Genomic DNA, 16943 nt, shown 5'->3' on the forward strand with positions numbered 1-16943 from the left:
TTTAATGTGGATAAGTGCAAGGTGATGCATATAGGGAAAAATAACCCATGCTATAATTACACAATGTTGGGTTCCATATTAGGTGCTACAACCCAAGAAAGAGATCTAGGTGTCATAGTGGATAACACATTGAAATCGTCGGTGCAGTGTGCTGCGGCAGTCAAAAAAGCAAACAGAATGTTGGGAATTATTAGAAAAGGAATGATGAATAAAACGGAAAATGTCATAATGCCTCTGTATCGCTCCATGGTGAGACCGCACCTTGAATACTGTGTACAATTCTGGTCGCCGCATCTCAAAAAAGATATAATTGCGATGGAGAAGGTACAGAGAAGGGCTACCAAAATGATAAGGGGAATGGAACAACTCCCCTATGAGGAAAGACTAAAGAGGTTACGACTTTTCAGCTTGGAGAAGAGACGACTGAGGGGGGATATGATAGAGGTGTTTAAAATCATGAGAGGTCTAGAACGGGTAGATGTGAATCGGTTATTTACTCTTTCGGATAGTAGAAAGACTAGGGGGCACTCCCTGAAGTTAGCATGGGGCACATTTAAAACTAATCGGAGAAAGTTCTTTTTTACTCAACGCACAATTAAACTCTGGAATTTGTTGCCAGAGAATGTGGTTCGTGCAGTTAGTATAGCTGTGTTTAAAAAAGGATTGGATAAGTTCTTGGAGGAGAAGTCCATTACTTGCTATTAAGTTCACTTAGAGAATAGCCACTGCCATTAGCAATGGTTACATGGAATAGACTTAGTTTTTGGGTACTTGCCAGGTTCTTATGGCCTGGATTGGCCACTGTTGGAAACAGGATGCTGGGCTTGATGGACCCTTGGTCTGACCCAGTATGGCATTTTCTTATGTTCTTATGTTCCCTCTATTGTACTTAAAGAAAAGCACACGTGACCGCCTACGTTACACATTTTCCAAAGTTTTGAATTGGGTGTATAGCATGTGCAATATTTTTTTATGCTTGAAACATAAGCTACATAAGTTTCTGCAAAAGACCTGCATTCTTTGCAGGTTCTGATATCTTTTATTTGACCAGTGCAAGAATTATCCAAAGTTATGGACAGACCCGATTGGCTACTTAGTCGTTTTCCGCCATCATCTACTATGATACTATGCTGTTCATAAGTTTTTGAGACCCCTCAGGTCCTTTTAAATATCAGCAGACTCTGTGCTGCAAAATAGCCTCAATGTTTTGTGAGTGAATGCCAATTAACTTCATACTTTGATACAGGACATTAACCCAAGTCCAGTCAAGAATGGGTTTCCATTGTTTAATGCAGGGCTTCCTAAACCTATCCTGAGAACCCCTCAGCCAGATGCATTTTCAAGATATCCACAGTGAATGGGAAATAACCCGCTATGTACCCGCTATGTACTAGTTTATCTCATGAAAACCTGACTGGCTGTGGGGTGCCCCAGGCAGGTTCAGGAAGCCCTGGCTTTTAATGACTGTCTGAGAGGGCCCATTGAGAGCAATCATGCTGAAATAACTTTTTGTGCCATTCAGAGGTTTGTCCTCTGTAGTTTATCAAACCTTCGTATATCATAACAAGATTGGTCAATTGTCTCGTGAGCAATACAAAATCACCCAGTTCAAGCAGAAGGCAACATTAGATAGAATAATAATAATTAAAAAAAAGGGCTTATAGCCTAGAATTATCAGGAAGATTGTGATTTTGTTTTTATAATGCATTGTGCACAATGGGAAGAATGTTTTTCTTTGTAAGGGAAGCCACAAAATTAGACTAACATAATCAATATAACTTCTGTTCCTAGAATGCTAGTAACTAATTCATATGTGCCTGCCAAAAATAGACTTTTACAATTTGCTGACAAATCTTTGGTATCCTAAACATACTTGATATTTGCATGCTTATGTGGCAAATGTACATATAAGGTGTCATCTTTCCCTTCTAGTATTCCTTTATTCAAGTCCTGTTAGATATCCACTAATAGCTTTCAAATACAGAATAAGAGGTTGGAATAGTCAAATCGGGTTTGCAGCTGTATCTTAGGGAAGGTGATTATATAAGTGTGCGCAGTGGGATAAAGTTGGGAGCTTAGTAGTATGTGTATGAGCGAGAGGTAGGAAAGCAGGACCTCCAAATATCCACCAGGTGAAAATCCTCCATAAGAGCTCTCAAGTTTTCAATATGGAATTTGGCTAGTGAAGAGATACCCTTTGATGTGTCTAAAATGGGAGATATAGCCACATTAAAATCGCCACTCAGTATTAAGATACCTGAACAAAATGTAAGCAAGATTTGTTGTAGCTTCTGGAAGAACATGCCTTGGTTTCTATTAGGGGCATATATGTTAACCAGAGTGTAAGGCATACCATTCACTACAATTTGTAAGAGTAAATATCTACTCAGAGGATCTTCAATACTAAGAATACATTCACAAATAAAATTCTTAGAGAACAATATTCAGACCTCAATGTATTTCACAGTTTTGCAACAGGGAATAAAAAATAATTGTGAAAATCCAGGGGAGCAAAGTAAATATTCGTGTCTTCGTGTTAGATGTATTTCTTGGACAAAAGTCTGTCTGAGAAAGATCCAGCTCTCGAAACAAGAGGCTTCTTTTATAGGGGGGAGACCTTTAGCATTAATTGAAGTTATACGAAAGGATGATATTTACCTAAGAAACCAGTACAAAATAGAAATAACAATAATATATTGCCAGGGCAGAAACTCCCCAAAAAGAGAACATATTGCAGAGAGCACATAGAAAGTCTAGATACTTTAATACAACACATAAAACTAGGCCAGAAAAACAATTGTTCATACCGGTCCACATAATGATACAGTATCCAGGTTTAAAAAAAAGAAAATACAGCTTAGAATATAAATGGAGGGCAGCATCCCAACCTAACAAAACAATTCCCCCCAAATAACTAAACTGGTCTGCTAGAACCTCCATGCAGACCTTTACCACTTTCATCGGTTGACGAGTTACCATCGTCAGTGGCGTGGATCCCAATCACCATTCATCAAATGTAAAAACAAAAGGAACACCTAAATATTAAATGAACAATGTAATAGGTATTGAGACTAGAAGCCCTATGTATTATAGAGGCAAAGCTACCTGCTTTGAAAACTTCAACAGATGAACTACAGAGACTTTAAAAAAAAAAAAAAAGCATTGCTCCGAGTGAACAAAAAGGATAGAGTCGTCGTGTCCTTGTTAGGCATGGAGCCCCCGGAATAGCGTCGAAGCCTTCTGTTTCATTTTCCAACATGTTGCCAAGTAGGAGATGGAAGGCTTAGTTGACTTAGTAGACGCTGAAGAACCGACAAATCTCTGAGGTCAGAATAGGGATGGCGTCATCCGGAGATCGAATTTTATGCATGACCCCCATCTAGAGAAAAAGAGAGTCCAAATGTATGCATCAATCTGTATCTAATGTTGTCGTTTCTCAAAAATGCTGTGATTTATTTATTTAAAAATTTTTTCCATACTGTCGTTTAGTTATGTACCATGACAACTGTTTACAGGGAGGCACAAATATTTGTTTGTGTATACTATTCTAACATGAGTGCCCATAAGGTTTCGGTTACAAGTTTTCATAAAATAATGTATATGATAAGTGACATGGATCTAGTCCATTTATATGAATGATAAGGTAATCACACAAGTATTGTGTTTTATACTTTCTCTAATATTAGCGGTGAAATTCGACAAAAATAATAAAAAGGCACTTTCATGTCTAGGTGACTTTATGCTGTGCATTGATGTTTCTTTATCTTTCTTATTCTCCATTCTTGCTGTGAAATGCTTTTTTGAAAAGCCATGTTTTTAAACTTTTTCTGAATACTTTTAAATCACTTGTAATCTTGTTTCGAGTGGCATTGTATTCAACAGTGTTGGTCCAGCTAAGGCTAGCACTTTCTAACTTGGGTCAGTCTCGCTGTTTTGACCGAGAGGATGGTTAGAAGGGCTCTATTGGCTGACCTAAGATTTCTTTGAGGGACATGTAAGCGTAGCGCCGTGTTTAACCAATCAGCTTTTTCTTTGTTGATTAGTTTGTGAATTGTGCAGAGTGTTTTAATTGAATTCTTTGCTCTATTGGCAGCCAATGTAATTCGGCAAGTGTTTGGGTGATGTGTTCTCTTTTGCTTTTGCCTGTAAGTACTCTGGCAGCAGAGTTGTGTAAGATTTGTAGCGGTCTTATTGTTGAGTACGGTAATCCTAAAAATAATGTGTTACAGTAATCTGTGCTAGCGAAAATAAGTGCCTGTAACACTGTTTGAAAGTGTGCTTGGGTTAGCAAGGGTTTTAGCTTCCTGAGGACCATGAGTTTGGTGTAGCCTTCTCTAACTTTCAGTGATATGTGATGCTTAAGGCTGAGTTCTGTGTCAATTATTAATCTTTGCTGGTTTTGAAGCATGGCTTGTGAGAGATCTGCAAAGATTGAAATTTTCTGTCCTTCCCATTGCCAAGTGTTTTGCTTTTTAGCAGCAAGAGCCACCATTTCTTTGATCGCAAAGTTATGGAAACAGACCCCAATATCTCTATTGCAATTTACATTTGGGGCTCACAAAACTCTGTGTGCTCTATCCAACTTGATATTGGGTATACCTGTCCATGTATCTACTTGAGAGGAAGTGAAAGTACTTACAGAAACAAGTAATCAGAGCAGTGCAGTCAGCCTTTTCAGGGGACTCCCAGAAACCTTGAAAGCGGAGATTACCCCTTCTTGCACAGTTTTCTAAATCTGCCAGTTTTTCTTTTATAAACAAATTGTCTTCCTGGAGCTCAGAACAAGTATCCTTAACACTTTTGGAGATTTCAACTTGAAAATCAAGATGAGTATCTAAATCGTTAACCTAGTGTCCCAATGTTGCAATTTCTTCTCAAATTTCTTCCATGTGGTCTAGTATTTCTTGCATATAGGTTTTGATGTCTTTTCTCAAGCTGCTGAACCATTCGTGGAATTCAGCACAAGTGGGAAGTTCTGATTCTGGGTTAAAGGTCATCCTCAAGGCCTGTAGAGCCAGCGCCATCTTCGCTTTCCCCCACACCGTCGCCGCACTCCCCTGCATCAAGTGCGCCGTCCTTATGATAGGAGAAGTGTCGAAAGTCGATATTTTTTTGCTTGGAGACCATAACACTCTGCGATCCCAAATGCTATGCAGGAGCGTAAAAATATTTGTATAAGTGGCTTCAATGCAGGCAGGTGGTGAAGGGACTGAGATCAGGCTGCCATCTCCACTGATGATGTCACGTCCTTCCTCTTCAGTGGATAAATTTATCCAGCTAGCTTTAGGACTGCTGCTTGGCATTCCTAATCAGGCTTTTCCTAGCATGTAGCCAGATGGCTCAGGACCAATGGGTTATGTGCTTCCCTTCTAGCAGTTGGAGACAAGAGTCAAGTTTCAAAGCTGACGTCACCTTAGATATACCCCGGCAGTGATCTCAGCCATTCAGTATTTATTTATTTATTTAGCAAATTTTCTATACCAGACGTATCATCACAACGGTTTACATATTTAAAAGAATAAATACATAGTTACGAAATAAAATTCAAGATAATATTAAAGTTAGAGTAACATACAGTATCTCTCTGTCTCCTAGCAGATGTGGACTGTGTCTCCTCTATCGGGAACACAATACTCTTTGGAACAGGAAAATTTACCTCTAAACTTGCGAGTCTCCCTCTCCTGCAGTAATACCTAATGGTCCCTCCCCCAGTTGAGAATTCCTGAGGCGATTTCCGAAATCCCTCAGAGATGATCCTTGGGTCTGGTAGTCGGTTCCCGGTGTGGACTTGCTGCTGAAGAAGCAGGAAGCAGGGCACAGGAAGCCAAGAGCGCAGTGTCGGTCTATGCCCTCTCCCCCCACAGCCGGAAACTGTCTTTGTTCTCAGCCGGTAAGTGGTGAGCCCGGGTAAGTAAGGAAGAACTCCTCCGATCCAGAGATGTAGAAGGGCTTCGGTAAGTCTTTCCTCTGATCTCCTTGGTCGGCAAGCTATACTGATGACGTTCCCGATCCCGCTGCAGCAAGGGAAGGGGGTTTCAAGCGGGTTGAGTGGCCCCCTGATGGGCTAGGCCCCTCTCCAAGCTCAGTGGGCACTCTATGAGGTAGGCACCATTTTGCGCACGGTTTTGTGCGGTGCCATCTACCCCCACCTTCCGTTGGTATGCGTGGTGCAGGCCGGCCCTATTGTGTACCAAATACGCATATTGGTGCGCACATAGTGCCCGTCCTGCACGGAGGTGCGTTCGTTTCTGTGCGCCTAATGCGCCCCAGAGGTGCACGCATGCCTGTGCGCCTATTGCACCCGGAGGTGCACGCTTTCCTGTGTGCCTATCGTGCCTGGAGTTGTGCTCGTTCCTGCGCGCCTAACTCACCCTTAGGTGTGCGCGCTCCTGAGCATATAACTGTGCGAACTCCTGGGTGCTTAACTGAGCTCATAACTATGCACAGACTCCTGCACATAACCAGATGCCTCTTACACACGTCGGGGCAGAATTGTGTGCGCTTGATCTCAAGTGCTAACCAGCTGAATGCACAAGCGACAGGAACTATGGCTCCTGCAGCTAAGAAACACAAGCGCCACTCCCTGTATGCCACCTGCCATACTAGGGCCACACTGTGAGGGGGCCCAGAGAGGGCTGGTCTTTCAGAGCTTCTCCAAGTCCGGCCTCTCCCTTTCTGAGGATGGGTCGGCCACAACCTTATCTGGTAGCGCCCCGGATCTAAGCAACCCCGGGACTGCATCCTGTCCAGGAGAAGGCAGTTCAGCGGCCCCTACCCCAGTTCTCCCTGGGCTAGTATGACTCAGAAACCTTTTCTTGGTTGGAATTCTTCCAGGGCCTTCAAGCTTTTGTTCAGGCACTGTCAGCGGTTGCCCCTGCCCAGTCTGAGCCCAAACTGGCATGGCTTCATCCCACCAGCTCTACTAGCACACCTCAGGATATGCCTCGCCTCACCAAGGGCATCCCGGACAAGGACCCAGACACCACGGACGACGATGGGGATGCAGACTCATTGGAGGATGGGGAAATCTCGCCAGGCCTGGAACCTTACCGGACCATGCTACAGTTTTTCCACAGAGATGAATTGCTGTCCCTAGTCTCCTAGATGCTAAAGACTCTGGGAGTGTCCGGTGCGGACTCTGTCGGAACCAAAAAGGAACTCCATGTTGATGTCTCTATGGAAATCCTCTTATTATTTCCCGATATTGGAAGTCATCCATGAGTTGATTGACCTGGAGTGGGACACCCCGGAAGCCAGTTTTAAAGGAGGTCGGGCCTTGGAGGCCCTGTACCTGCTGGACCCAGTGGCTAAGGAATGCCTGTGTTTCCCGAAAATGGATGCCCTGGTCTGCGCCGTCTTGAAGCAGACAACTATCCCAGTAGAGGGAGGAGCAGCCTTGAAGGATGCACACGACAGGAGGTTGGAATCCATCCTTAAGCAAGCCTTTCACGCGGCAGCATAGACTCTGCAGATCGCTTCCTGCTGTGCCCTGGTGGCTCATTCATGTCTGCTTCTGTCTCGGGAGAGGCTGATAGCTCAGGGGTTCCTCCCATGGAGACGATGGAGCCCGCCGTGGCCTTCCTAGCGGATGCAAGCTCTAGCTCAGTGCGCACCTCGGCCAGAGGAGTAGCCTCAGTAGTTGCAGCCAGGAGACAGCTATGGCTGAGAAATTGGTCAGCAGAAGTGACCTCTAAGGCAAACCTCATGAAGATGCCCTTTAAGAGATCCCTTCTATTTAGAAGCGAGTTGGAAAATCTGGCCAGTTAGTGGGGTGAATCTCCAGTACCTCAACTACCAGAAGATAGGAAGAAGAGGTCACAACGCCCCTTGCCCAGGAGGGGTCGGGCCAAGGGCTCTCAGCGTTCCAGCCCTACAGAAACTTGTTGTTCCAGTCATCTCCTCCCCAGGGAAGGTCTCAGCCCTTTTGGAACTGACAACCAAAAGAGGAGCTAGTTCAGGCTTCATTCAGCCTGAAATGCCTAATGATGTTGGCCGACCCATCCTCGGGATGAGGCGACAGGGGGCCGACTATCCTTCTATCAAAGGTGGGTCGAGATCACGTCGGATAAATGGGTGCTGGACATCATACGAAAAGGATACGATCTAGAATTTAACAGCACCCTTTGGACACGTTAATGATGTCGCCTTGTCATTCCCTTCACAAAAGACTGGCAGTGGAAGCCACGCTAGTAAGACTTCTCAGTTTGAGGGCTATAACCCCAGTACCCATATCCCAGGAAAATATGGTTTATTATTCCATCTATTTCATTGTACCCAAGAAGGAAGGGTCATTTCGCCCCATCCTGGACCTCAAGAACGTCAGTCGTCATCTGCGGATAAACCACTTCTGCATGGAAACTTCGCTCGGTATTAATGGTCGTTCAAGTGGGAGAGTTCTTAACATTCCTGGACCTCTTGGAGGCCAACCTTCAAGATCACCAGTGTTTTCTACGCCTTGCAGTACACGGCTGCCATTATCAGTTCTAGGCATTGCCCTTAGCCTGGCAACCGCCCCCCGAACGTTCTCCAAAATGATGGTGGTCATAGCGGAGGCACTGAGGAAACAAGGGATCTTGGTACACCCTTACTTAGACAACTGGCTGATCTGAGCGAAGTCATTGGAAGAGAGTCTCCAGCTGACCAGTTGGGTCAGGTCCCTGCTTCAGGAACTCGGGTAGTGAACATGGACAAGAGCAGTCTCAAGCCCTCCCAGTCCTTAGAGGTACCTGGGAGTCTGGTTCGACACCAAGCAGGCCAAGGTATTCCTCCCTCCCTCGACGGTAAGGAAACTGATCTGCCAAGTGCGGTGGTTAAAGAACACAATGCGCCCCAGTGTGTGGAACTATCTCCAGGTCCTCAGCTTTATGGCATCAACACTGGAGGTAGTACCATGGGTGAAGGCACAAATGAGACCACTCCAGTGCACCCTGCTGTCACGTTGGAACCCACTTTCTCAAGACTACTCGAATCTCCTCCACTTACCGATGGAAGTATGATCTCGGCTCCAGTGGTGGCCTCAGGAAGTGCATCTAAGCAAGGGTGTAAGCCTGTCTTCACCAAACTGCTAGTCCTCATGATGGACGTGAGCTTTCAAGGGTGGGAGCCCACTGTCAGGAACTGATAACCCAGGGGCAATGGACCAAGGAAGAGGCGCGCTGGAACATAAACTGCCTAGAAGCCAGAGCGGTCAGATTAGTGTGTCTACAATTCAGCCACAGGCTCCAAGTTCAAGCAATCTGCGTGATGTCTGACAATGCAACAACAGTAGCCTATATCAACTGCCAGGGAGGAACCAAAAGCCACCAAGTGTCTCTAGAGGTAGACCCCCTTATGGAATGGACAGAGCTAAATCTACAAGGGATTTTGGCCTCCTACATAGCGGGACAAGACAACATCAGAGCAGACTTCCTCAGCAGGGCGATACTGGATCCTATAGAATGAATGTCAACCAGAGCCTTCCAGCTCCTAGTAGATCGCTGGGGCCTCCCATCCATCAACCTGCTGGCCATATCTCTCAATACGAAGATCCCCCGATTCTTCGGTCGCAGAAGAGTTCAGCAAGCCCAAGGAATCGATGCTCTGATTCAGATCTGGCCAGAGGAGATCTTACTGTATGCCTTCCTTCTGTGGCCTCTACTGGGAAAGGTCATCCACAAGATCGAATGACACAGAGGACTAATCCGTCTGGTGGCCCCAGACTGGCCCAGACTCCCGTAGTATGCAGACTTGCGGAGGCTTCTGGTGAAGAGCCCCCTATGCCTCCCTCCACACAAGGACCTTCTCCAACAGGGTCCGATCCTTCATAAGGACCCAACTCAATTTTGTCTTATGGTCTGGCCCTTGAGAGGGCTCGCCTGCCGAAGCGTGGATACTTGGCGAGCGTAATCGCCACCTTGCTCCACACACACAGAATTTCTCGATGCCCCTGGCGAATGTGAGGATCTGGAGAGTTTTTGAGGCCTGGTGCGATGAACATGGGGTGCCCCCTCAGATGACCAAGATCCCCTTGATCCTGAGAATTCCTACAGGAAGGCCTAAACAAGGGATTCCCTAGACTCCTTGAACGTTCAGGTGGCGGCTGTCTCCTGTTTCAGAGGCGATGTGAATGGAGCCTGCTTGTTGACGCATCCAGAGTTGGCCTGTTTCCTGAAAGGACTTACACTTCAAATCGCCCTTAAAGTGGCCACTTCCCCTATGGAAACTCAACCTTGTATTGGACTTCTTGGCATAGCCTTCATTTTGACCACTGTGTGCTCTGTCCCTACGCCTGCTAACGCTGAAGATCGTATTCTTGGTGTCAATATGCTCAGCTCGTCGCATATCTGAACTATAGGTGCTGTCATGTCGGGAGCCGTTCTTCCGACTGACTCCAAGAACGTTGCAGATTCGCACCGTCCCTTCCTTCTTACCAAAGGTAGTCTCTGAGTTTCACATGAACCAGTCCATTTCCTTACTGTCCCTAGATAGACACAAGAACTCAGAAGACTACCGCCTCCTACACCAGTTAAATGTCCTCAGGCTGTTAATACGGTACCTAGAACATACAGAACCTATGCGCAAGACAGACCACTTATTTGTTCTTCATGGGGAAAGGAAACCAGGTGAAGCAGCTTCACGAGCTACCATAGCCCACTGGATCAAGGACATGATCACAGGAACCTATGTAGAGGTAGGGAGGCCTCTACCCCTTCAGGTGAAAGCTCATTCCATTAGGGCCCAGGCAGTATTCTGGACAGAAGCTAAGCTACTGTCTCCCATTGACATTTGCCGAGCAGCGACATGGTCTTCCTTGCACACCTTCTCCGTGTTTTACCTCCTGGATGTCCAAGCTGACCGGGCACAGCCTTTGCTAGGGCGGTGCTAACTGGACCATGGGCAGCCTCCCACCCATCTGGGAGTAGCTTTTGTACATCCCATTGGTCCTGAGTCCATCTGTCTACAAGCTAGGAAATGGAGAAATTACTTACCTGATAATTTCATTTTACTTAGTGTAGACAGATGGACTCAGCATCCCATCCATGGCTGCCCATGAATAGTGACAAGGGAACGAGCATGAACCTCATCCCCAAGGGACTATGGGTAAGCCATCTCTCTACCCCTGGATTGGGGTTGCTATAAATTGGCAGGGATTGAGCATTTATGTCTGGTTGAATATGGGCACAGTCACCGGCAATCAAGTCTTAATCAAGTCTTAACCCAGTTTTGTTTTCAATAGTTTGTCCACAATGGCTTTAGAAGAGAATACTGAATGGCTGAGGTCACTGCAGGGGTATATGTATGGTGATGTCAGCTTTGAAACCTGACTCAATCTCCATCTGCTAGCAGGGGAGCACATAAGCCATTGGTCCTGAGTCCATCTGTCTACACCAAGGAAAACAAAATAGGTAAGTAATTTCTCCAATGTTAGCCAGATAACACTGAAAATCAGCATTATCTGGCTAAGAGGTAGATTTACTAAGCCGCAATAAGCGATTAGGGCATGCAATATATAGGGCATAGCATTTATTGTGCATAAAATGCTGTTTATTGCACGATAATCACATATTGTGCATCATTCATAATATTGTGTGACATTTTGATAAAAATCAGCCCCCTATTGAAATTAGCTGCTTTGCATGCATTTGCATACATAAAATTTACTAATGCATGTAAAGCAGTTGATGTAGAGGTAATCCTATGCTAGTAAAGTAATGCAGCTTGTCAGAGCCTCATCATTTGCCAAAAAGTTAACTGCATCAGGACTTGCACTGAAATTAAAAGGGCCATGCAGCCCAGAAAACACCCTCCAATGTGTAAAATATCCTCCTCCCCCCCCCCCGGAGAATCTAGGGATAACCTGCCCATCCACACTGCCTGTCGAGGTGGCTCTGCATTAAAAAAAAAAAAAAATATATATATATATATACACAAATGAAAAATTTTAATGCCATGCAGCGATGCCAAGCCCCTTACCAAACCCCTCCCCCCCTAACATTAAAAGTAGTCCCTAGTGCTTAGCGGCCTCCTCATCCCACTCCTTGACCCCCTTCCTTGAAATAAGTCCCCATACCTTGTGAAGAAATCCCTGCCACATGATGAGGCAAAGGCGGGTTGGTGCCATTTTAAAAGATGGCACTGATCTGCCTCTGAGGCACTCTAGGCCCACTAGACACCAGGGTCTTCTTCCTTCCCATCCCCACCACTTGTCACTTGACAGGGGCAAGATCAGGTCGACACCATTGTCGACTGGGTGGGGTGCATGTGGGCGCCCCTGCCCCATCACTGGACCCGGATTCATAATTTAAAGGTTTGGGGGGTGTAGGAGATGGGACTTCATTTTTGGAACTTGACACCTTTGAGGGAGGGGAAGGGGAAAGGCTGGGGGGTACATTATACCCCACTGAGTTGAGGTGTTCGTTGGGGTGGGGGAACCCCCTGAACCCTCAATTACTTTTATTTACAACTTGGGAGGCGCCTTTTTCACAGGAGAATTTGACACACAATTTTTTTAATGGAGGAGTCTGGGCCACCTTGAATGGCGGCCCTGGGGTTGAGCTGGGGATCATCATTGACCCCCAGCTCAACCTTTTCTTTAGCCACGGCACTTGTTTTATTTTTAGATTCCGGGCAGTTTAAATGTGATGGGGGAGCCTTGGGCCATGTTAAACCCTGCACCACATATAATTGACACCATTCCCACCACAGACATAAAAAAACTAACTGATATAACCTCCTACACATTAGCCAAAATAATTAATCTATCACTCAATGAAGAAGTAATGCCAGACTCACTGAAAAATACAATAATCAAACCAATTCTGAAAAAAAGAAACAGTGACCCAAACGTCTTAAGTAACTATAGACCTGTTTCAAACCTGCCTATGCTCACAAAATTAATAGAAAAAGCAGTACAAAAGCAATTAGCAGAACATCTAGACAACAATAACATACTCTACCCATCACAACATGGTTTCAGAAAACACTATTGTACCGAAACATTACTAATCTCGCTAACAGATAGCGTACTACGCGGATTTGATAGCGGAAAACACTACATCTTGATACTACTAGATCTATCCGCAGCATTTGACACAGTAAACCATATCATACTATTAAAAAGACTGGAAGAAATTGGATTACAAAAGAAAATTGATTGGTTCACATCCTATCTTACAAATAGACCTTATCAGGTAAAGATAAAAAACACAATATCAGACAAGATCAACCTAAAAACAGGAGTCCCCCAGGGCTCAACACTCTCAGTGACTCTATTTAACATTTACATTCTCCCCCTCTGCCACCTTCAGGCAGGGCTAGGTATCATACACTACATATATGCTGACGACATCCAACTAATTCTACCAGTTGAAGAATCAGTTGAGAAAACACTGAACTTTGCAATGATGTATCTAGACATAATAAAACAACTATTAAACCAAATGGAACTAGTAATTAACATAGAAAAAACAGACTTTATACACCTTGAATGAAAAAACATTGTAAGAATTCAAAATCCCATCAAACTTGAAAACAATAAGCTAGTGGAGTTAAATGATAAGGCTAGAAACCTAGGAGTAATTATAGACACAGAAATCAGCCTTAAACAACACATATCAATAAAAGTAAGAGAAGGCTATGCCAAACTAATGATCCTTAGAAGACTAAAACCCTTGTTAACTCAAGAACACTTTCGTACAGTACTACAAGCACTAATATTTGCTAGCACGGACTACTGTAACACACTTTTCCTAGGATTACCATATACTACAATCAGGCCACTGGAAATACTACAGAACTCAGCTGCCAGAATACTTACTGGAAAAGGCAGAAGAGATCATATCACCCAAACACTTGCGGAATTACACTGGCTCCCAATAGAACAAAGAGTACAATTCAAAACACTATGCACAATTCATAAACTAATAAATGACGAAAACGCCGACTAGCTAAACACTGCCATACGATTACATGTCCCTCAAAGAAATCTCAGGTCGGCCAATAAAGCACTACTAACCATTCCCTCAGTCAAAACAGCAAAGTTGACCCAAGTTAGAGAGAGAGCACTATCTTTGGCAGGTCCACTATTATGGAACACATTACCACTTGAACTGAGACTAATGAAAGAATTAAAACTCTTCAAAAAAGGCCTAAAAACTTGGCTTTTCAAAAAAGCATTTCACAATGAGAGCACTGACTAACAACAAATACATACAGCTGAAAGTCACCATAAAAAGGTAGAATTGACAATTTTATTATTTTTACCTATAATTAAATATTAAATTAAAACAGTATACACATATATGATTATCCCAAAATCATATAAATAGTTACCCCAACCCAATTCTCATTTAGAGTATATTATTGAACTATGTAACCGTAAAATATTGGCATACAATGGATAACTTAGAAACCAAACCAAACCTATTTCGTGCCGAAATGTAAACCGTTGTGATGGTATATTACTAAACGACAGTATAGAAAAGTTTTTAAATAAATAAATTAAAATAAATAAATAAATAAATGTCACAAGTACCGCTTTTTAAAAAGGTGGGGTATTTTAGCACGGCTGACAATAATAAATATTTACATCAAATTGTAAATTAATAACCTTCTTTGCATGCACTTGCATTATTCAAGCATGCAAATCACATGCAAGGAAGGACTTTGTAATAGGGGAGGGTACCAGGGCTGGGCCATGCAAATAATTGACCACCTGCTGAATATCACTCCTTATCATTCTCTGTTTTGTTCTTTTCCCTTTTTGGGTCCTTTACCATTCCGGGAAGATGGGCATGCAAGTTCTCTTACTTAAACCAACACCCAAGCCCCTTCCCCTATCTGCCCAATTCCTTTTATCGAACCATTCATCCCTGATCTTACCACTACCACCTTACATTTGCAACAAAGGTTTGTAATATTGCGCAAAGTGGGAACCTCTTTTTCGGGCCGATACAGTAAAAACGCGGGAGAGCGGGTAAACGCCCGCTCTCCCTGCACGCGCACAGGCCACTCTTCTGTGCGCGCAATACAGTATCTTAATTTATTTAAATTAGGTCTGGCAGTAAAAAGAGGCACTAGGGACACTAGCGTGTCCCTAGCACCTCTTTTTTGACGGAAGCGGCAGCTGTCAGCAGGTTTGACAGCCGACGCTCAATTTTGCCAGCATTGGTTCTCGAGCCCGCTGACAGCCACGGGCTCAGAAACCGGACGCTGGCAAAATTGAGCGTCCGGTTTTCGACCCGATAGCCGCGGGCCCATTTAAATTTTTTTTTTTTTAAATGTTTTACTTTTTTAAATTTTCAGGACCTCCAACTTAATATTGCCATGATATTAAGTCGGAGTGTGCATAGAAAAGCAGTTTTTACTGCTTTTCTGTGCACTTTCCCGGTGCCCGGAGAAATTAGCGCCTACCTTTGGGTAGGCGCTAATTTCTGAAAGCAATTGGCTTGGCTGCACATTCTGCTTTCTGAATCGCTCGAGAATACCTAATAGGGCCATCAACATGCATTTACATGTTGCGGGCGCTATTAGGTTCGGGGGGGGGGGGGGGGGGGTTGGACACGCGTTTGGATGTGCTACTACCCCTTACTGAATGAATAAGGGGTAAAGGTAGCACGTCCAAAAAGGTAGCGCATCCAAAACGCGCGTCCAAATGTACTGTATCGGCCCATTTGTTAGATACAGAGTGATTTTCAGAGAGCCTGTGGAGCCCTCAAAATGTGCGGGTTAACCAGCATGCAGATATTAAAAAAATGAAATCCCTGCATGTACATGAGCTGGCTCACCCCGGGTGCACCTCTGACTAAAGTATGTGCACTGTTGCCAGCATTCATACTTGTCCTCCCTCCATCCCCACATGAAGGGGGAGAGCAGTTTTCATAGGGGCCTTCTCCGAGGGTAAACTCCCATTCACCCACAGAGAATCCCTTTGAAAATTTCACCCACATAATATTTTTATGATGCTTTGCTTCTGCATATATAATAGAATTATTATATAATGAGTTAGAACTGACCCAATGGATTGATGGTGAAATGTCAGACTAAATCACATGAGCATGATTATATATCCTCAGGCATGTGTCTGTGTATTGGTCTTTTGCCATATGGGGCAATCAGGTTTAATAAACTGCAGATAGTAGAAGTCTGGGGAAAAAAGCACGCACAGACTTTTGCTAGTTCTATCTTTTTTGTGGTGCATTGTTGTTTTGCTTTTTTAAGAACAGACATTAAAAATAGTTTTTTGGAACTGCTGATTATATGTTGTGGTTAATTTTTAAGTACGCCTACCACAAAACAGCCTCAGATTTTTATTTATTTATTTTTTTAATTCTATGTACTGTGCAGTAGTTTACACATTTTGTTTTATATGTAAACCTTCCAGACAGTGCAAAAAAGTTAGCTGCATATTTAAAATCGATGTTCATTTGACTCTCAGATTTAAAGCAATCTTATATCCTGTGAAAGTAGTCACAAAAATCTGCAAGGTAGTAAAACTCTGCATTGTACAGAATCTGAGCATTCACAAAAGTTATTTTCCTTATTCAGGTTGACTCATCAAACTTTACAGCAGAGCCCTTTAATTGGAGGAGCAATTGATACAGTGCCAACCTCAACTCCCCACCCCAACCTTAGCGCAGCACAACTGCCTCAGGAACAGATGAGACAGAGACAGCAGCAAATTCGGCAGCAGAGACTGCTTCAGGTAGGAGACTGTATGGGCTATGTTAATTTACACAGCAGAGAAGATCAGACCAGTTTCTGATGTATCAAGGGAGAAAGCCACAAGTGCTTTGTGGTATCACTTAACCACAAACTATATTTACTCAAATCTTACTGCCAGTGTATGTTTCAGCTGTAATTGGTCTCCTCATTCAAAAGGTTTCTTATCTCTGCTTTCTGAGCTGGAGCCTCCATAGATCAAAGGGAAGAAGAATGGTCTGGTGGTAAGAGCTCAGCATGTGCTG

General features: G+C 43.9%; 1 protein-coding gene across 1 annotated transcript in view; it reads left to right on the forward strand.

Moving 5' to 3' along the window:
- MED12L (mediator complex subunit 12L) overlaps positions 1–16943 on the forward strand; it is a 764678-nt gene that overhangs the window by 663968 nt on the left and 83767 nt on the right. Inside the window, exon 42 of the mRNA XM_029616044.1 lies at positions 16525–16681. Coding sequence (XP_029471904.1) covers positions 16525–16681 — 157 coding nt within the window. The remainder of the gene's footprint in view (positions 1–16524; positions 16682–16943) is intronic.

The sequence above is a fragment of the Rhinatrema bivittatum genome, chromosome 9 (genome assembly GCF_901001135.1).
Source record: "Rhinatrema bivittatum chromosome 9, aRhiBiv1.1, whole genome shotgun sequence".
Classification (NCBI taxonomy): domain Eukaryota; kingdom Metazoa; phylum Chordata; class Amphibia; order Gymnophiona; family Rhinatrematidae; genus Rhinatrema; species Rhinatrema bivittatum.